Source organism: Corvus cornix, chromosome 23 (genome assembly GCF_000738735.6).
Source record: "Corvus cornix cornix isolate S_Up_H32 chromosome 23, ASM73873v5, whole genome shotgun sequence".
In the NCBI taxonomy this organism is placed as follows: Eukaryota; Metazoa; Chordata; class Aves; order Passeriformes; family Corvidae; genus Corvus; species Corvus cornix.
The window spans coordinates 4396167-4414354 of record NC_046352.1 but is presented as its reverse complement, the minus strand read 5'-3'; the positions used below and the strand labels follow the sequence as shown (position 1 = coordinate 4414354).

Genomic DNA, 18188 nt, shown 5'->3' with positions numbered 1-18188 from the left:
CAGCGCCGACAATTTGGGAGGGGGTGGAAAGACGTTTGCGCTGCAAGAGAATTCCTGAGTGCATTTTGGCACTGCCACAAAATCCCGGGATCCTTTAGATGGAAGTTCTTGTGAATTACGTTAAAAAAAAAAGGCAAAAAAACACCAAAAAAAAAAATCATCTTTTTTTTCTAATATTTAAAGAGTGTTTTTGTAGGTTTAAAAAAAAGACAAAAAAAAAAGGAAAAAAAAAAAGAAAAATAATAATGATCCCGACTTGGAATTTGTACGGCTGAGCGGGACGCGGGGGTCGTGTCCCCGGTTTCCTGGTTTGCTTGGGGTTTCGGTTCTTTTTTTGTTTTGTTTTGTTTATTTTTGAGTTTTTTGGGGTTTTTTGTTTTTCCTTATTTTTCTTTTTTTTTTTTTTTTTGTATAATAAAGTGAAAAATAATGTTTCTGTTCTCATGTCATTACTATAAAAAATAAAACTTTAGGAAAAAACAAAAGGACAAGTGTGAGGAGTGTTCTTCCTCCCTCCCGTGGGACGCACTTGGAGGGGATCCACTGCGAGGGGCAATCCCGAAGGGGTCATTTTGGGGGGATCCACAAGGGTTTGCAGGGACTTCAGTGGGAGTGGGTTGGGGTCTGAAGGCATCCGTGGATCTGGAACGGCCCCGGGATCTCTGAGTGGGGTCTGTAGGGATGAGAGGATTCACGGGGACAGGGCGATCCTTGGGATGGGGCTCCAGAGGAATGGGGGGGGTCCCGTGGGGATGGGGGAAATCCCTGGGGGGGGATGGATCCGTGGGATGGGGGATCCCTGGAGATGGCGGGGATCCACAGGGCGGGGGGGCGGCGGGGACGGGCGGTCGGTGTCACGGGGGGTCCCCGGGGCTGCGGGAACGGGGGGTCCGTGTCGCGGGGCGAGCCCCGGGATCGGGCGGTCGGTGTCACGGGGGGTCCCCGGAGCCCCGGGATCGGGCGGTCGGTGTCACGGGGAGCCCCGGGATCGGGCGGTCGGTGTCACGGGGGGTCCCCGGAACCCCGGGATCGGGCGGTCGGTGTCACGGGGGGGGCCCGGGGCTGCGGGATCGGGCGGTCGGTGTCACGGGGAGCCCCGGGATCGGGCGGTCGGTGTCACGGGGAGCCCCGGGGCTGCCGGGTCCCGCCGAGGGGCGCTGAGGGCCCCGCCGGCCCCGCCCCCCGCGGCCCCGCCCCCTGCGGCCCGTCCGCCTCGCGCCCCGCCCCGCCCCTCCCCCGCGCCCCCTGACGAGGCCGCGGCCCCGCGCGGCGGTGGCGGCTCCGGCCCTCCCATTGGCCACGGCCCCTCACGGGGCCTCCCCATTGGCCGGGGCCGCGGGGGCGGGGCCGGGCCGTGCGCGCGCCGGGCGCGCCGCCCCGCCCCTCCCTCACCCCCTCACCCCCCTCGGCCGCCGCCGCCGCCGCCGCCGGGCGGAGGCACCGCCAGGCCCGGCCCGGCCGCTCCGTCCGCCCGGCACGGCCCCGGCACGGCCCGGACCGGCCCCCACCGGCCCCGACCATGGCGAGCCGCCGCCGGGCCCCGCGCCGGAGCGGTGGGGGGCGCTGACCCGGCCCCGCCCCGGCCCCGGCGGACCCTCCGCGCCGGTGAGTGACCGCCCGACCCGCCCCTCCCGGCCTGGGGCTCCCGCCCTCCGGGGCCCTGCCCGGCCGTGGGGCCCCGCCGCACCGGAGAGGGGCCCGCTGACCCCGCCCCGGAGCTCCCCGGGATCCCCCCCGGCGTTCGGGGGCCCCGCGATCCGCCCGGGATCATCCCCGGGACCCTCTCCGGGCCCGCCCCGCCTGTGCCCTCCCACCCCCGTCCGGAGAGGCCCCGGGACCTTCCCCGGGATCCGCAGGTCCTGAGCCTCCCCTTCCCTTCCCTCGCTCTCTACTTGAGAGCCCCTGGGGCCCTCTCAGGGCCCCCCCCAGACCTGTCGGGGACTCCTGAGATCCCCTTCTACCCCCTTTCCTACGCCCCCGATTCCTGAGGGTCCCCCCAAACCCCATTGGGCCCCCAGCCCTATGTAAGACCTCCCCCAGCCCCTGAGATCTCCCTTCCTCCCCCCTTTTCCTGTTCTTCCATCCACTCCCGAGAGCCCCAGGGCCCTCCCTTGTCTCCCCCAGACCTGCTGGAGACCCTCCTGAGCCCCCCTTTCCCCCTTTCCTGTCTGTGCCCCCCTCCCTCCTCTCCTGAGAGCTCCCAGGACCATCCCTGGGCCCCCAGGCCCTGAGAACCCTCGTTTCCTACCCCACGGCCCTGATCCTGAGAGCCCTTGGGACGCTCCCTGGGCCCCCCCAGCCCTATGGGATCCCCCCGGAGCCCCCCCTTCTCCCCCTCCCTTTTCTGCCTCAGCCTTGGGGGTCCTGGGGGCTGAGCCAATTCCAGCCCCTGGTTCCTCTTTCCTTTGTGGAAGGAAGAAATCCTTGGATCAGTGGGATTGGGGTATACAGGGGGGACATGGAGACCCCTCTCGTGTCCCCCCCCATCCCAGGGTCAGAGTCCCCCCTGCTCCATGACAATCAGGGATTCCACTGGTCAGCACCGCTGGGTGCTGGGGGGGGCTGACCATGAGTTTGGGGTCTTTGGACTCCCACTGTGGGGGGGAGGCCAGGCCCCCCTTTGGGGGGGCAGACGGTGCTCCCCTCCCTGCCCTGTCCCCCGTCCGTCTGCTGCAAGGAAGGGTGATGCAGCAAAACCCTGCTCCTGGCAGGGGGGCTGTTTGGGGGCACCCCGAGTCCCCCGTGCCTGCCTACGGTCCAGAGACACTGGGGGGGTGAGGTGAGGCTCCTGGGGGAGCCTGACACCTTTGTGAAGGCCGGGCATGTCCCAGGCTGGCCTGAGGGGTGGGGGGACAGCAGGATGGACGCAGTGGGGCACAGGGGACATCTGCCCTGTGGCAGCCAGTGTCCCCCAATAACCTGGGGGGGATCCATGCCAGGCGGGGGGGAAACATGCCCAGCTGGGAGACCCCCAAGCCCCCCCCAGCTTCTCTCCTGGAGGGTTTAACCCTGGGACTCTTTCTCTTGGGGACCCCCAGAGCACATCTTGGGGACATGCCGGGGTGTGCAGTGGGATTTTGGCTGGAAAGGGGGTTGGGGAGGGGTCTGCTGGTGGGGGTTGAGGTGCCAGTGAGACCCCCCCGTGCCCCCAGCCCCCTGTGTCCCGTGCTATGAGCGTTCGGTGTGACTTCTCCGCGAGCAGCTGCAAATGAAAATGGAGGATATGTCTTTGTCTGGCCTGGATAACAGCAAACTGGAGGTGAGCTGCCCCCCCTGGGGGTCTGTCTGTCCCCTGGGGTGTCCGTGTGTCCCCCCCAGTCCCTAACAGCCCCCCCGGGCCCCCAGGCCATCGCACACGAGATCTACACGGAGCTGGTGGAGGATGCCTGCCTGGGGCTCTGCTTCGAGGTGCACCGGGCTGTCAAGTGTGGGTACTTCTTCCTGGATGACACGGACCCCGACAGCATGAAGGACTTTGGTGAGCCCCCCAAGGCCCCCAGAGTCGGGGTGACGCTGGTGACAGGGGTACAGCCAGGCCCCAGCTCCCAGAGAGGCTGTGGGGGTTTGGTGGTCCCCACACACAGGGATTTGGGTTTGAGGGGTGCTGAGGGGGATTAAATATCCAAATGTCCCCCCAACAGTGACCAGACTGTCCCAGAGGGGTAAATGGGGGGTGGGGAGTGTGTCAATGAACCCCAAAACGCGGTGCTGAGCCCTGGGGGGGCACAGCTGGGGTGTGGATGGGAGGTAGCAGAGACCCCCTGGCAGCACTGCCACTGGTTTCAGTTCCCCCGAGTCACATTGAGGCTATGGGGAGGCTCTGGCAGCCCCCAGGACCCCCCCCCAGAGCAGAGTGGGGGTCTCAGGGCAGGGGCTGAGCGTGTCCCCCTGCAGAGATCGTGGACCAGCCGGGCGTGGACATCTTCGGGCAGGTGTACAACCAGTGGAAGAACAAGGAGTGTGTGTGCCCCAACTGCAGCCGCAGCATCGCCGCCTCCCGCTTCGCCCCACACCTGGAGAAGTGCCTGGGCATGGGCCGCAACAGCAGCCGCATCGCCAACCGCAGGTGGGACCCGGGGCTGCGGGTGCTCCCCGGGGGAAACCGAGGCACGAGGTGGGCTGAGGCTGGGTCTCTTCCCTGTGGGAAGCTGTGGATTCGGGCACTGATGAGCCTGGGATGGGAATTCAGCGTCCAGGTCTCTGCAGTCCTCGCTTTTCATCGTGGGGATGTCCAGCTTGGTTCCTCCCTGGAGCTCCTCTTGTTCCTCCCCACCAGTTCACCCCTCCCAGGAGAATAAGCCGGGAACCCTGGGTCCTCTGTCCCCCCTGCCTCGCTGGCTGCTGGGGACTCCTGTCTGGACCCCTGGGTGCAGGGGAGGATGGGAGGTGCAGGATGGACGGCCCTGGGGTGCTGGGGAGGAGGTGGGGCAGATCCCAGCCATGACCTCCCTCCCTGCTAAGGATCGCGAGCAGCAACAACCTGAACAAGTCGGAGAGTGACCAGGAGGACAACGATGACATCAATGACAACGACTGGTCCTATGGCTCTGAGAAGAAAGGTGGGGAGGGGTCCCTGGTGTCCTGAGGGGTGGGGGACACATCCTGAACCCCGGTCCTGGCTGGTTGTGTGTGCTGGCCCTGGCCCTGGGGAGGCGGCGGCTCTGGGCTTGGGGCTGAATCAAATCTGTCCCTTCTGTGTCTCTCCCCACAGCAAAGAAGAGGAAATCGGATAAGGTGAGGGGTGAGAGGTGCAGGGAAGGGCGGGGGGCGCGAGGGGACACAGGACGCCCCCAACACCCCCCTCTCGTTGCAGAACCCCAACTCGCCCCGCAGGTCCAAGTCCCTGAAACACAAAAATGGTGAGGGGGCGGGGCTTGCACGCCTGGGTGGGGCTGGGAAATGGGGGGCTCACACCGGGGGGCGTGGCTTGGGTGGGCGTGGCACATGGGAGGGGTGGGGTATTTGGGTGGGTGGGGCAGCTGCAGCGGGTGGGGCTTGTGGGGAGGCGGGGCTCTCCCTGGCCGGAGCCGGTGGCTGTGGGAGGGGGCACTGGGGGTCCCAGGCAGGGCCAGGCCGTGGGCAGGACCCCCTTCAGCCCTCCTCTCTCCCAGGCGAGATCGGCGGGAACCCCGATCCCTTCAAGGTGAGCCTGGGATGGGGGGAGATGGTTGCCAGTCCCTCCTCCGCCCCCCCGGGGGGTCCTACTGCCCCCTAGGAGGGTCCCCCCAGCTCCCCCCACCCTGACCCTGCTCTCTGCCCCCCAGTACAGCAACTCGGCTGGAATCAACTACGAGACGCTGGGCCCCGAGGAGCTGCGGACGCTGCTCACCACGGTGCGGGGACAGGGGGTCCCCAGCTGGATGGGGGGGGCACCACCGGGGATGGGACCCTGGGGCCTCTCCGAGCTGGGCTCCATCCCACTGGGGCTGGTTTCCAGGCTGGGAACAGGGACAGGCAGCAGGTCCTGCTCTTGGGGCAGTGGCTGCTTTTTCTGAGACACAGCACTGGGAGACAGGGGGACCCCAGGGCTGTGAGGGTGCAGCACAGCCCAGGGGTCACTCACCTGTCCCCTCCAGACTCACCTGTCCCTTCCCTCCCCAGCAATGCGGGGTCATCTCCGAACACACCAAGAAGATGTGCACCAGGTGAGGCCTGGCCCTGCTCACTCTGGGGGGGCTTCCCGGGGGTCCCCAGTATGCCCTCATCCCCATGGGAGGGGGGAAGGCCCATCTCAGTCCCGTGTCTCGTCCCCAGGTCCCTGCGGTGTCCCCAGCACACGGATGAGCAGCGCAGGGCAGTCCGGGTTTACCTCCTCGGGCCCTCCGCGTAAGTGGGTGCAGAGTCGGGGTCCCCGAGGTCCCGGGGCCATGGTCCCGTGGAACAGGGGCTCGGGGGGCTGCACGGGGTGCTCAGGTGGGGCTGGGGACAGGGACAGCCCCAGGGAGGCCTGGAGGGGATGGGAGCCCAGGGCTGGGGTTGGGATGTGCAGCCCAGCGGGGCGGGGGGGCTGGGCCGAGCCCCTGGGCATCCCCCTGGCATCTGGGGGGGGCCTCTGTCCCCACTGTCCCTCCGTAACACCCGTGCCCAGGTCCCTGCCCGAGGCCGAGGGCGGCGTGGAGAACGACAGCTTCGAGGTGGCCGAGAGCCAGGCCCTGATGAGCCGCCTGCAGTGGGATGGCTCCTCTGACATCTCCCCCTCTGACTCAGCCTCCTCCAAAGCCAGTGAGTGTTCAGGGGAGTGGGGAACAAATCCTGGGTCACAGACCCCTCTGAGGGGCAAATCCTGGGGCACAGATCCCTCAGTGGGGGCAAAACTGGCTGTTCTGGCATCTCCCCAGTACAAGAGGGGATGAACAGACCGTGGCTCCATCCAAAGCCTGGAGCACCTTGTCACCCACCTGGGAGGGGGAGGAACATTTTGGGGTAGGTTTTCTTGGGTGTTGATCAGAGATGGGCATCATCCACTCTGTTGTGGGGCCCATCTCCTCCCTGACACCCCCATTTCTTTCCTTTCTCCCCTCCCCAGGTACAAACAACTCCGAGTCCCGCAAGACCAAGAAGAAGAAGCCCCACTTAGGGCTGGTGAGCGGCGCCCCAGGGCTCGGCTCCAGCAAGAAGAAGAAGCCCAAGCCCCCCGCCCCCCACACCCCCAGCATCTACGATGACATCAACTGAGCCCCGCGGAGCTGGGGAGGGGCAGGACGGACAGAGGGACGGACAGGGGTCAGGACAGCCCCCAGGCACCCCTGGGCTGGACACAACGCGGGTACCGGAGCACGGAGGACTCGGCTGTCGCTGGATGGGGCTGGATTTGGGGAGCCCCCATTGGTGCCCCCCCTTCCTTCCCCCCTGTCCCGGTGCCTCTATTTATTCTGTGACAGTTTTTGTACGTGGGGCTCCCGTCAGGGCGTCTCGCTTGGACATGGGGGTACAGCCCCCCTTCCCCTCCCAGCGCCCCCAAAGCCACCCGTGCCCCCCCACACCTGCTCCTCACCCAGTGGGGTGGGGGGCACCTGAACACCCTGGGCAGGTCGGGGTCTGGGTCAGGAGGCTGTGAATGCCCCCTGCCCCGGGGTTTTGGGGTGAGCCCCCCACCCTGGGGCTGCCCCCCTCCCTACCCCGGGCTGGCACTCGCTGGTCGGGCTGGCTCAGGAGGGGGGGTCACACTGGAGGGGGACAAGTGGGGACCCTCTCACCCCCCAAATCTGTTCAGCTGTGCCTGCATTCAGCTGTTGGGGGTCCTGGGTGCCTGGCAGTGCCCACACAGCGGGGTCACGGGGGGCTGCATGCTGCATCCTTCATGTTTGGGGCTGTTTGGGGGTGGGTCTGGGGGCGGGGGGAGCTGCTGTGACCATCCCTGCACCAAACTTTGGGGAAGGGGGACCCCAACCTGCCAGGGACCTCTGGGGGGAGCTGGGATTGGAGCAAAACTGGGGGCGGAAGCACAGCCCGGCTTCAGCGCAGAGCCCCCCACACCTCTGTCCCCAGGGCAGCTCCGTGTCCCCCCGGCGTGGGCCTGGGGAGCTGCTGCTCCAGTCAGGGAGTCAGTGGGAACCCCCCACAGCTCTGGCAGGGTTTGCAGCCCCACAGGCTCCACTTCTGTTTGGGGAGGCCGGGACCAGCGCCCCGCTGTGCGGGCCGGGGGGGGACAGGTCCCTCTGGCTGGATCCAGGTCACCCCCTGCCCTGTGCTCCCCTCCCCTCCCGCAGCTGTTCTCCATCGCAGGGGCTGTGCTGGGGACAGGGTTGGCTCCATCCCCTCTGCTGTCCCCCTCCATGGCTGGCTGACCCCCCCTTTGGCCATATGTCCCCGGGGGAGCTGTGTCTGTCCCTCCACCCTGGTGCCGTGGCTCATCCTCTCGCTGGGACTCACAAATTATGGTGCTCTCGACTCCGGATTCACTATTGTTTTCAAACTGCTGCTAAAGGCTGGGCTGGGGGGTCCCGCAGAGCCCTGGGCACCTCAAAACGCTGCAGGCCCCCCACTGCATGGAGACCCCCGTGTGGTCCCTCCTGATGTGGCTTTGGGGCTGGGGGGGTCTGGCCCCCGGAGCATGCCAAGCTGGCCTTTGCGTGCCCCGGGGCTTGAGGACGGGGCTGTGGGCACCCAAAACCACGGGGGACCACCCCAAACTGCCTGGGGGGGCACAGCGAGCTGGGGGTGTGGGGGGAGCAGCCTGAGCCCCTTCAGCTGCAGGAGAGGCGCTGCCATTTGGGGTCCAAGGGGTGTTAACAGGGCTTGGGGGGCTCAGACCGTGCCCTGTGACACCCCCAGGTCGGTGTCCTCACCCGCCCCCTCCCCCAGTGTTTGTGCGTGTCCCCCCCGAGGGGGAGCTGAGCCCTTGTGAGGTCTGTGTGTCCCGTGAGTGGGTTGTGGCTGCCCCTGTAAATAAAACTGCATCTTGACTTGGTATCTCTGGCATTAATTACAGCTCATTAATTAAGCAGGGCCTCTACCCCCCCACATCCATCTCCCCCCATTCCAGCAGCCACAAGTGGGGCTGGATTTGTTTTTATAACCCCCCCAAAACTGTAGGTGGGTGAGAGAGTGAGCAGCCCCCAGGGCAGGAAGGCGACCACTGGGGTGCCTTGACACCCTTTATTTGCTTTAAAAAGTCCTTGGGAAGAAGCCGCGGCCCTTTCCAGTGCTGTCCCACTCCCCTGGAGCTGGGATTGGGGCTGGGAGAGGGGGAATGGAGTTTGGGGGGGGCACAGCCCCTTTTTGGGAGGTAAAGTCCGGCAGCAAGGCTGGGACGCTGAGCTCCCACAGCATGGGGACAGGGACAGCGTGGTGCCTCCCCAGCTCCTTCCCGCCTCATCCCGCCTGTCCGTACACCCCGAAGGCCAGGAAGGTGACCAGGACGGTGACACCGATCAGGGACACGGTGGCCGGGGCTGTGAAGAGCTGCCGGTAGTTGATGCGGAAATACCACCCGAGTGCCAGCACCACCATGACCGTGGGGACCATGAGGCTCCCCCCGCCCAGGGGCAGCCCGGGGGCTGCGGGGCCGGCGGGGCCGGGCTCGGGCAGGGCAGGGGTGGCCACGGTGGCCCCCCGGGAGCGGTGGCAGTGGATGACACAGTTGTCGGTGATGCGGAGCGAGCGCAGCGTCCGCGCCTGGTCCTGCAGCAGCTGCCCGCGGTAGATGAGCTTCATCTGGCTCTCCTGGCCCGGGAAGTATTTGCTGCGGAGGAGGGAAGAGGTTGGAGGGGGCAGAGACGGCGCTCATGGACCCACCTGGGTGGAAAGCCCCCCCCTGTTAAACGGGGAGGGGGCAGCTCGGGGGGAAACACAATGGGACTGCCACCACACCGTCTCTTTTAAACTCGTTGTTTTAAAGCCCACACCCCTCGGTATTTTTGGCACAGCAATAGGAATAAAAGCCCACCCCCGTTCTGTGGGAGGGGGCTGTTTGCGGGGGGGGGGTACAGGAGCTGGGGAGGGGGTGCTGCCAACCCGGCAGTGCTCCCCATGTCCCCTGTCCCTCGGGACTCACCTCTTGAGAATCCCCACGGTGTCCTCGGGCCGGGCCACCGCCACCTCCTCGGTGTCGTTGAGGAACTTGAGGCGGATCTTGATGAGGCCGGGGCACACGTCCCCTGCCCCGGGGGCACGGGGCTCAGCGGCGCCTTGGGACAAGCTCCGCACGTCCAGCAGCTGCTCCAGGCCGGGATCGGGGGGGCTCCCGCTGTCCCCCTGTGCCGCCGCCCCCCCTTCCTCCTCTGTTTTCTCCTCCGCGTTCTCGGGGGCCCTGGGGGGCTCCGGGGCCTCGGCCGCGCCCGCGGGCCCCGCGTAGGGCGGGAGCGGCCCGAGGCGGATGACGGCCGCGTCCCCGGTGCCCAGGAGCTGGCCGCTGCCATCGGCCACGTACGTGGACAGCCAGGCCAGCACCAGCGCCAGCACCAGCACGGCCACCCCGGCCACCAGCGTCACCTCGTCCCCCACCCCCAGGATGAGGGGGGCGGCCGGGGGCTCCATCTCCGGGACCCCCCCGCTCAGCCGGGGACCTTTATCCCCGCCTCGATCTCCCGGTGCCCGGTGTGACCGGGCTGTGCGGCGGCAGCGGGGACCCCGGGGGCTGCCCCGGTGCCACCTTCGGGCTCAGAACAGACCCCGGGGCTGCTCCCGGTGCCCGCAGATCCGCAGAGACGGGAGCTCCTCGCTGCGGATTTTCCTCCTCGCTTCCGAGGGACCAAACCGGCAGCGCTGCGCTCACCTTACCGGGCCCGGCGGAGGCTCCCGGAGGCTCCCGCAGCCCCTCGGTGCCCGGCGGGGCAGGGTCAGGCCATCCCCGACCTGGACGGAGCAGAGCGATGCGGTTAGAGGGGCCTGGGCACCGCGGGGCGGGAGGAACCGGGGCAGTCCCTGCCCGTCCCCGGGGGTCTCGGTGTTTCCCTGCCGGTCCCCGTGTGTCCCGGGCGTCCCTACCAGCCCCGGGGGTCCCGGTGCGACCCTGCCATCCCCGGCCATTCCGGGGGGTGCCGGTGTGTCCCTGTCAGCCCCCGCGGTCTCGGGGTGTCCCCGCCATCCCCGGGGGTCCCGGGGTGTCCCCCCCCCCACTCACCGCCTCCCGCCGCCGCCGCCCGCGCGCCGGAAGCGCCACGTCACAGGGCGCCGCCGCCAGGGGGCGGGAGGAGGCGGCGGGCGCGCGCGCGGCGCGTCACGGCCGCGCTCACGAGCCACGCCCATTGGGCGTGGCCAAAGGGGCGGAGCGAGAGGGACGCGGCCATTGGTGGGCGGGGTCTGTGGGGGGCGTGGTCACGGGCCCGGCGGGGCGGGGCCTCGGGAGCCGCGTGGGAACCCCCGGGCTGACCCCCCCCCCCCCCGGGGGCCTGACCGGGGCCTGACGCCCCCCGGCCGCGGTGCCACCCCCTCCCCAGTGCCCACATCCTCCAGGGCCCATCTGTGCCCTCCCTGCCACCTGTGACCCCCTGGCTCTGCCCGCCCCAGTCCCCGGGCACCCGCAGCAGCTGTCATTGCCCACGCGGGTCGCACAGGGACAAAGACGCCCCAAGAGCCACCTCTGCCACGTCCTTTAATGACACCAGGGCACGAGGGGGACACGGCAAGCGGAGGCCGGTGGGGGACGTGGAGGGGACACATGAAAGGTACACCAGCGGGGACACATGTTGTGCCCTCAGGAGATGAGCCCCTCGATGGGCAGCTGGAGGTAGCAGCGCAGGGGAGGCGGCAGTGCCAGCCTGGGGACAGCGGTGTGACAGCGGGCACCCAGGTGATGCCGGATGGCCACACGTGCCAGGTGCTGCAGCCGCCGGGGCTGTCCCGCCATGCGCACGGCCGAGGCATAGAACTCCTGGTGCTCCTGCACATGGGGGACACGGGGGTCAGTTAGCTGGGCTTGGGACACGGGGACAGCCCAGGACCCCCCAGGACATTCCAGAACACCCCCTTACCTCCCACAGCTCGGGGGGCACGGCCTCCACCCAGCCGTCGGCGGGGGGCACGCGGTCGTAGGCATTGAGCATCACCTCCAGCGCCGGCGGGTGCTGGCAGCACAGCCTGAGCATCTGCCAGCAGAGCTGTGTCACCGAGGCGTGACACCGCCACTGCCACCACCCCGTGCCCCCATCAGCCCCGTTCCCCACCTTGGGGTGCGCGGGGAGGGCACCGTGCTCGAGCAGGAGCGCGATGGTCTCCTCGGGCCGCTGCTCCCGGTACTCGTGCACGGCGCGGAGGGCGCAGTCCATGGGGGTGTCGCCGGCGCCGTTGGGGACGGTGGCATCGGCGCCGTGGCGCAGCAGCAGCCGGGCCAGCGCGGGGTGCCCGTTGGCACAGGCATTGTGCAGCGGCGTGTGGCCCTTGCGCCCCGCGGCCCGGGGGTCAGCGCCGGCCGCCAGCAGCCGCTCGGCCACGCGAAGGAACCGCTCGGCGTCCTCGGGGCGCTCGGCCGCGGCGGCCGCCGCGTTCAGGGGGGTCTCGCCCTGGTGGGTGCGCCGGGAGGGGTCGGCGCCGTGGTGCAGGTACAGCTCCACATGGGCCACCAGCCCCTGGCGCGCCGCCACGTGCAGGGCTGTCACCTGCCGGTCCCGTGTGCCCAGGTTCACCTGCGCCCCGTGTGCCAGCAGCAGCTCTGCGCACCTGGAGCGGAGGGAATAGGGTGAGGGGACACTCTGGAGAGACACGGGACGCGACCAGGACACGCCTGAGAGATCTGGCTCCCGTGAGATACCCCTAGGGGCATCCCCAGGACATACCGGAGAGCCCTGGCTCCCACGGAACAGCCCCAGGGACACCCCAGGGACCCCCGCAGGACACCCCACAGGCCCCTGGCTCCCAGGCTGCGTGGGCAGGAGTGACGAATCCATGGGTGGGGCCTCTCATGCAGATGAGCCCCACCCTGGCCAGCCCCCCATGCAGGTGCCCCCCGTACCTGAGGCTGTGGGGCGCGGTGCAGAGGTGCAGCGGGGCCGAGCCGTCGGCGCTCAGCACGTTGGGGTTGGCACCAAAGGCCAGGAGCAGGCGGGCGCAGTTGGGGTGGGGGGCGGCCACGCTGTCGTGCAGGGGGGCCCGGTCCCCCACCACGGCGTCCACGGCCGCCCCCCGCAGCAGCAGGTGCCGGGCACAGTCCTCGTAGCCGCGGGCGGCGGCGATGCGCAGGGCAGAGGTGTGCTGCCGGCGGGGGCTCAGCACCCACAGCCCTGCGGGGGTCAGCGGGCACGGGGGGCTGACGGATAGCCCAACCCTGCCGGACCCCCCCTCACCCATCCCCACCCACCCACAGCCCTGCCGGAGGTGGGGGGAGTAGTGGGGCACCCGTGGGGGCTGCCCTGCACGCCCACCCTGCACCAGACCGCCCCTCACCCACAGACTGGAGCAGCCAGCCTTGCTCCCCCAGCCTGCCTGGAGCTGCACCCTCGCCCGACACCCCCTTTCCTTTTCCTGGCTCCCCACTCATTCTGCAGGGGAACAGAGGGAAGGGAGAAGGGAGAAGGAAGAAAGGACCCCCAGTCACACCCCCGGCCCCGTACCCTGCTCCGGTGACCACACCAGCTCCTCGCTGACCATCTCCAACACCAAATTCGCGGTGGCCTCGTCCCTGAAGATGCTCTGGACGCGCGGCAGGTCCCCGGCATAGAGGGCGTTGTGCACGGCGGGGTCCCGGCAGAACTGGCGCCGCCGGGGGGGGCTCGGGGGGGCTCGGGGGGTCCCGGGCAGGAAGCGGCGCGAGGCCGATTCCCGGGCCAGGGCTCTCCGGCGATCCTCCCGCTCCAGCAGCTCCCGCTGCAGCCGCAGCGAGCGCAGCGCCGAGGAGCTGAAGGCGAAGGTTTCGTGGGCCATGGGCACCCCGGGAGGGCAGAGGGATCTGGGGGGCAGCGGCCGGCGCCCTGCGCCTGGGGGGTTATAAATAGGGCTGCACCCCACACACGGATGTGGAATCAAATCCCAGAGCCAGGGGCCCTATAAATAACTCCTGGGCGGTAAACAGAGTCACGGGGTGCCGGGGAGTTTAACCTGTTGGTGGGTGCGAGGTGGAGACGTCCCACGGGGTGGGATCTGGGGATCCCCCAAACCCTGCGGGGCTGTGAGACCCTGGGGGGAATGGCCCTCCTGCCCAGGGAGAGCAGAGACCCTCTGGGAAGGGACAGAGGGGTGACACACGAGGACAAAGGTGATGCAGAAACAAAACAGCCCTTTAATGCAGGTTTGGGAGCGAGAGGGGCTGGAGTGCCCGGAGCAGTGGGGACAGCGCTGAGGCTGTGACTCCCCCGGGTGTCCCCAGCTCTCAGCTCCACAAAAAACACCACCGACACGCAGGGAGAGGAGCAGGTGGGTGGCAGGTGTGTCACCTGCTCCTCGGCACCGTCACCCTCACCAGCAGCCGCCGGGCTCAGCCGCAGTCAGCCTGCGCCGAGGCCGAGAAGAAATCCTCAGGCAGCTCTCCCAGGAGCCCATCCAGGTCATCTGCAGGGCACAGCAGGATGGGACCCATGAGTTTTGTGTGTGTATGGGATCATGGAATTGTTCCGGTTGGGAACCAGGCCGTTTTCCATAGGACATGGAGCTTTTCCTCCCCTCCCAGAGTGGGTCTGACTCACCCATGTCACATCCATCCGCTCCCACTAGCTCTTCCCAGCTGGGACCAGAGCTTGGTGGATGCAGGGAGAAGCCCCCAGGATGCTGCTCTGCACTGTGTCCACTTGTCCTCGAGTGTCCCCAATCCTCAGGAGCAAGGACACCCTGGGGGGGCTGCGCAGGGGGGTCCGGGATCAGCTCAGCCTGGGCAGGGACCTGCAAAACCCAGCAGGGATGAATTATTGGGGCATTTACCCATCCCTCCCCCTTCCTCCCAAGAGTCCCCATAGCCCAGACCCCTTTGGGGGTCCCAGCACCTCCCCAGGGCCACCAGCAGGGTCCCCCCTCACCTGCCGGGGGGAGCAGCCCTCGGGCTCCGGCGGGAAGATCCGGAGGAGGTTGTTGGGGGTCACGTTGAGGTAGTGGTTGCGGTGGGAGGGGGAGAAGACCCCCACCTGCAGAGAGGGCAGACAGAGGGAGTAGAGCCAGCTCCCAGATAACACCCCAAAGTTTCAGTCCCCTATTTATGGAAATTTTAGGATAAAGGGTGAAATTTTAGGAACGCTTGAGAAAAACCCGAGGTGCGAAACTGTGGGAGACCTTTTTCTCCTATTTATATTTGCAGTCCCTGGGTGCTACAGGATGGGAACGGTGATGTACCCCATGAACACCCTAGTGCCTCTTATCCCCTTATCCCAATACTTACATTCACAACTCCAGGGTGTGACGGGGTTGGGAAGGGGACGGGTGATGTGCTGTGTCACCGCCCCCGTAGCTCCCCACACCGCATTCCCCTGGGATGGGATCCCACTGCCTGTGGGATAAGCAGCCCCCAGCTCTCCTCACCTGCCTCAGCAGCAGCACGGAGCCGGCGCGGAGCTCGCTCTGCCTCTGCTCCAGCAGCAGCCGGTGCACCGTGCCCTGCATCTCCCCTGGGAACGAGGATGGGACCGTGAGCCCCGGAACGACAGGCAGGACCCCAGCTGGGCACAGGTACGGCCCCACTCACCTGTGGGGTCCCGGAACACGGCACCAGCGCCGGCGCTGCTCCTGGTCAGCGTCTTGATCATCACGGCCATGCTGGGGACCTTGTTTTTTGGGAGCTGCTTCAGGGCTGCCTGCACAGCACAACGGGGATTTTGGGGTAACCTTGGGCAGGGCTGGGAGCTGGGACTCCATGATCCTTGTGGGTCCCTTCCCGTGTGGGATATTCCAGGATTCTACGACCCTCGTCACCCGTGGGGACGTGGATGCCTGTGCTCAGCCCAGCTCGGCCCCCTCCCCACAGATTCCCAGCCCTAAAAGCAGCTCTGAGGGGTGAGGGAAGAGCAGGAAGCCGAATCCTGGGCCGCCCTCACCTTGCGGAGCACCATGACCACGCTGTAGGTGTGGAGGAAGCAGCTGGGGTCCCTCTCATCCAGCCCCAGCTCCGTCTTCATGGCCAGCCAGGGCCCCTTCCCAAAATCCTCCTCCGTGGGCAGCGGGGAGCTGGGCAGGGCCTGGAGTTGGGGACATCCATGGTCATGGAGCCCCAGGGCTCCCTCCCCGCCCAGCACCCTGCTCTGGGAGCCCCAGCAGTGCTGCTGGGATTCCCACCGGGATGTGCCGGAGCAGAGATGGGAGGGGGGTTACCTGAGCCCGCGGCTTCGCCACGGCCCCGTGGGCCGGAGTTTGGGGAGCAGAAACCAGGATCTCCTCCAGCAGCTTCCCGGAATGCTTGTGGGAGAGGGGGAGACGTCCAGGGATCTGCATCGCTTCACCTGCTGTTCCCATCCCATCCCAGCCCTCATCCCGTTCCCATTCCCATTCTATCCCCCCCATTCCATTCCTGACCCCATCCTATTCCCATCCCATCCTTATCCCCGTTCCCATTCCCATCCTATCCCCCCCATTCCATTCCTGACCCCATCCTATTCCCATCCCATCCTTATCCCCGTTCCCATTCCCATCCTATCCCCCCCCATTCCATTCCTGACCCCATCCTATTCCCATCCCATCCTTATCCCCGTTCCCATTCCCATCCTATCCCCCCCCCCCATTCCATTCCTATCCCATCCTTATCCCCGTTCCCATGCTGTCCCCATCCCCATCCAATCCCACCCTCATCTCTACCCCGTTCCCACCCCTGTTCCCGTTCCCCACCTGCTGGGGCAGGATCCCGGCGGGCCCCGGGAAGCGCCGGCTCTCCCTGCGTGGGGGGGCTCGGGGGGGTCCCCCGGGGGCTTTGCTGGCCGCTGTCACCAGCTGCACCAGGTGGTTGGTGACCACAGGGGGGTTCGGGGGGCCGGGGGGACCTGAGGGGGGCCCGGGGGGCAGCCAGGGCTGGGGGCAGCTCTGTGCTGGGGGGGTCCGGGGCACCGAGGAGCTGCTCCCTCCTAGGGATGCTCGGACAGGCCTCAAGGATGGAGCCCCCGGAGCAGGGATGCACCCTCCGGAGCCGCCCGGCTTTCCCACGGAAGGGGGGGGTCTGGGGGTGCAGGCACCGGCCGCGCTGGGCCGCAGCACCAGTTTGGGACTGGGGAGGGGGCCCTGCCTGTCCTGCACCCCCCCGGAGCCAGGGACCAGCTCCTCTCCCACCCTGAGCTTTTTGGGGATCCCACATTCCTGAGTGTTCTCCTTCCCTGGGCATTTCCATGGGGGCTTCTCGCGGTGCCTGGGGGGCAGCGGGACAGCGCCGGCCCCCACCGGCGCCTCGGGACCCTCCAGCTCCCTGCAGGCAGCCAGGAAAAGGTCATTGTCCAGCTCATCCTGGGGCGCTGCTCCCCGGGATGGGGGTCCCTGGAACCCGCCCTGCCCGGCGAGGGGCCGCAGGGTGGGGGCTTTACTGGGATGAACTGGGACGACGCTGGGTGAGGAATGCCCGGGGATCACAAACTGGTTCTCTGCATCTTCCACAGCGGAGAGGAAATCCTGCGGGAAAACAAACTCCGGCAATCCAAACAGCTCCGTGTGTTCCCCAGAGCTCACCCAGCTCGGTCGGTCCGGGCGGACCGCAGCTCCGGGGGGGCCCCAGGCCCTTGGGGGGTCCCTCACCTCGTCCTCCAGCTCCCCGTCGGTCCCAAAAAGCTTCTGGAAGTGGCAGGACTGTGGGAAAAGGGGAAAGAATGGGACTGGGAAGGACACAACAAGCTGGCGGGACCCTCGGTGAGGGGCCCCCGGGAGGATCCCGCACCTCGCCGAGGGGACCCCGCCTCTGCCCCCTCTCAGCCCGCGGGGGCCCTCGGAGATCCCTTTGTGAGGGCCCTCCGTGGCCCCGCCGTGGAGACCCCAGATCTCTCCCAGGGGACCCCCAAAACCGCCTCCGTCCCCCCGGCCCCGTTACCATGGCAGCGGCGCGACCCCTCCCCGGCCCGGCCCCGGAGGCGGAAGCGGCGGGGCCGGGACTCGAACTCCGGGCCCCGGGGAAGGGGCGGAACTTCCCCTGCGGCGCCGCGCGCCGCCTGGCGGCGGGCAGGAAACGCGGCCGCGCCCCTTAAAGGGCCACGCACTCCCTTTCCTCGCGCGTATCACATGTGCACACGCGTGTGCCCCCGCGTCACCCGGCCGGGCCCCGAGGCGCTGCCGGTGACTCAGCGCGGCCCCGGCCCGGTGTGATTCACTCCCGCACGCCCCCGCGGCACAGGCTGAGTAGCCCCCCACCCCGGGCCTGCTACACCCACACACGCGCGTGTGCAAGGGCATGAGCAGGTGCTGCGGCCGGCAAGGGCACACGGATGTGTCTGTGTGTCCTGCACGCACGTGTGTGCCTGTACATCCTGTACGTGTGTGTGTGTCCTGCACGCGCGTGTGTCCGTGCCCTGTGTCCCGCGTGTGTGCCAGGCTGAAGTGCAGCTGCCCACGGGCACAGAGCACGCGTGTGCCCCGCCGGCCGGCCTGTTGCACACGCATGTTCACACCTGCGTGCTCACGCACTCCTGTGCAAGCGCGGTTGCACACCAAGCTCCGGGGGTGCGCGCCATGGCCTGTCGCCCTGTCCCACACACGCGTACCCTCACACCGACAGCCCCTCACACACCGACAGCCGCTCACACTCACTCTCCCCGCGGCCCCTTTAAGGCCCCGTTAGGCTCCGCCCCCTCCCTTGGCCCCGCCCCTTTAGGGGAGGGGGCCGCGCGCGGGGCTATTTTTAGCGCCGGGCGCCGTCACGTGACCTG

At 67.6% G+C, this 18188-nt stretch overlaps 4 protein-coding genes across 5 annotated transcripts; 1 reads left to right on the top strand and 3 right to left on the bottom strand.

Moving 5' to 3' along the window:
* The first annotated feature begins 1533 nt into the window (after nt 1-1533).
* ATXN7L3 (ataxin 7 like 3) lies at nt 1534-8412 on the top strand. The gene is made up of 13 exons (XM_039564634.1): nt 1534-1605; nt 3153-3259; nt 3346-3478; nt 3895-4066; nt 4462-4559; nt 4712-4734; nt 4814-4859; nt 5112-5143; nt 5265-5333; nt 5602-5645; nt 5755-5826; nt 6089-6222; nt 6527-8412. The coding sequence occupies exons 2-13, from the start codon at nt 3209-3211 to the stop codon at nt 6673-6675; spliced, it is 1023 nt and encodes a 340-aa protein (XP_039420568.1). The 5' UTR covers nt 1534-1605; nt 3153-3208; the 3' UTR covers nt 6676-8412.
* Nucleotides 8413-8562: 150 nt separating this feature from the next.
* On the bottom strand, nt 8563-10620 carry TMUB2 (transmembrane and ubiquitin like domain containing 2). The gene is made up of 3 exons (XM_039564635.1): nt 10565-10620; nt 9497-10296; nt 8563-9184 (listed from the first exon to the last, which is right to left on the bottom strand). The coding sequence occupies exons 2-3, from the start codon at nt 9976-9978 to the stop codon at nt 8815-8817; spliced, it is 852 nt and encodes a 283-aa protein (XP_039420569.1). The 5' UTR covers nt 9979-10296; nt 10565-10620; the 3' UTR covers nt 8563-8814.
* Nucleotides 10621-11018: 398 nt separating this feature from the next.
* Nucleotides 11019-13528, bottom strand: ASB16 (ankyrin repeat and SOCS box containing 16). The gene is made up of 5 exons (XM_039564707.1): nt 12990-13528; nt 12392-12659; nt 11607-12099; nt 11415-11528; nt 11019-11323 (listed from the first exon to the last, which is right to left on the bottom strand). The coding sequence occupies exons 1-5, from the start codon at nt 13297-13299 to the stop codon at nt 11138-11140; spliced, it is 1371 nt and encodes a 456-aa protein (XP_039420641.1). The 5' UTR covers nt 13300-13528; the 3' UTR covers nt 11019-11137.
* Nucleotides 13529-13634: 106 nt separating this feature from the next.
* HROB (homologous recombination factor with OB-fold) lies at nt 13635-18012 on the bottom strand. Of its 2 annotated transcripts, none has more exons than XM_039564705.1 (10): nt 17931-18012; nt 17068-17118; nt 16177-16944; nt 15667-15750; nt 15393-15533; nt 15044-15152; nt 14881-14966; nt 14385-14489; nt 14058-14250; nt 13635-13923 (listed from the first exon to the last, which is right to left on the bottom strand). In XM_039564705.1, exons 1-10 carry the CDS (start codon nt 17991-17993, stop codon nt 13850-13852), a joined length of 1674 nt encoding a protein of 557 aa, XP_039420639.1. In that variant the 5' UTR covers nt 17994-18012; the 3' UTR covers nt 13635-13849. The 2 variants fall into 2 exon arrangements, with proteins under 2 accessions (XP_039420639.1, XP_039420640.1); XM_039564706.1 differs by lacking the exon at nt 17931-18012 and adding an exon at nt 17357-17503.
* Nucleotides 18013-18188: the final 176 nt, after the last annotated feature.

Excerpts from the sequence above, each read along its gene's own strand:
- ATXN7L3 (XM_039564634.1), top strand. The coding sequence starts at position 3,209 with ATGAAAATGGAGGATATGTCTTTGTCTGGCCTGGATAACAGCAAACTG. Across the intron at positions 4,067-4,461 it reads AGCCGCATCGCCAACCGCAG|GATCGCGAGCAGCAACAACC; the intron begins GTGGGACCCGGG and ends CTCCCTGCTAAG. Across the intron at positions 6,223-6,526 it reads CTCAGCCTCCTCCAAAGCCA|GTACAAACAACTCCGAGTCC; the intron begins GTGAGTGTTCAG and ends TCCCCTCCCCAG.
- TMUB2 (XM_039564635.1), bottom strand. The coding sequence starts at position 9,978 with ATGGAGCCCCCGGCCGCCCCCCTCATCCTGGGGGTGGGGGACGAGGTG. Across the intron at positions 9,185-9,496 it reads ACCGTGGGGATTCTCAAGAG|CAAATACTTCCCGGGCCAGG; the intron begins GTGAGTCCCGAG and ends CCTCCTCCGCAG.
- ASB16 (XM_039564707.1), bottom strand. The coding sequence starts at position 13,299 with ATGGCCCACGAAACCTTCGCCTTCAGCTCCTCGGCGCTGCGCTCGCTG. Across the intron at positions 12,100-12,391 it reads ACCGCGCCCCACAGCCTCAG|GTGCGCAGAGCTGCTGCTGG; the intron begins GTACGGGGGGCA and ends CCTCCGCTCCAG. Across the intron at positions 11,324-11,414 it reads TGCCCCCCGAGCTGTGGGAG|GAGCACCAGGAGTTCTATGC; the intron begins GTAAGGGGGTGT and ends CCCCATGTGCAG.
- HROB (XM_039564705.1), bottom strand. The coding sequence starts at position 17,993 with ATGGCGCGCACCCCCGGAGCTTGGTGTGCAACCGCGCTTGCACAGGAG. Across the intron at positions 17,119-17,930 it reads AGGAGTGCGTGAGCACGCAG|TCCTGCCACTTCCAGAAGCT; the intron begins GTGTGAACATGC and ends CTTTTCCCACAG. Across the intron at positions 14,490-14,880 it reads CCGTGCTGCTGCTGAGGCAG|GTGGGGGTCTTCTCCCCCTC; the intron begins GTGAGGAGAGCT and ends CCCTCTCTGCAG.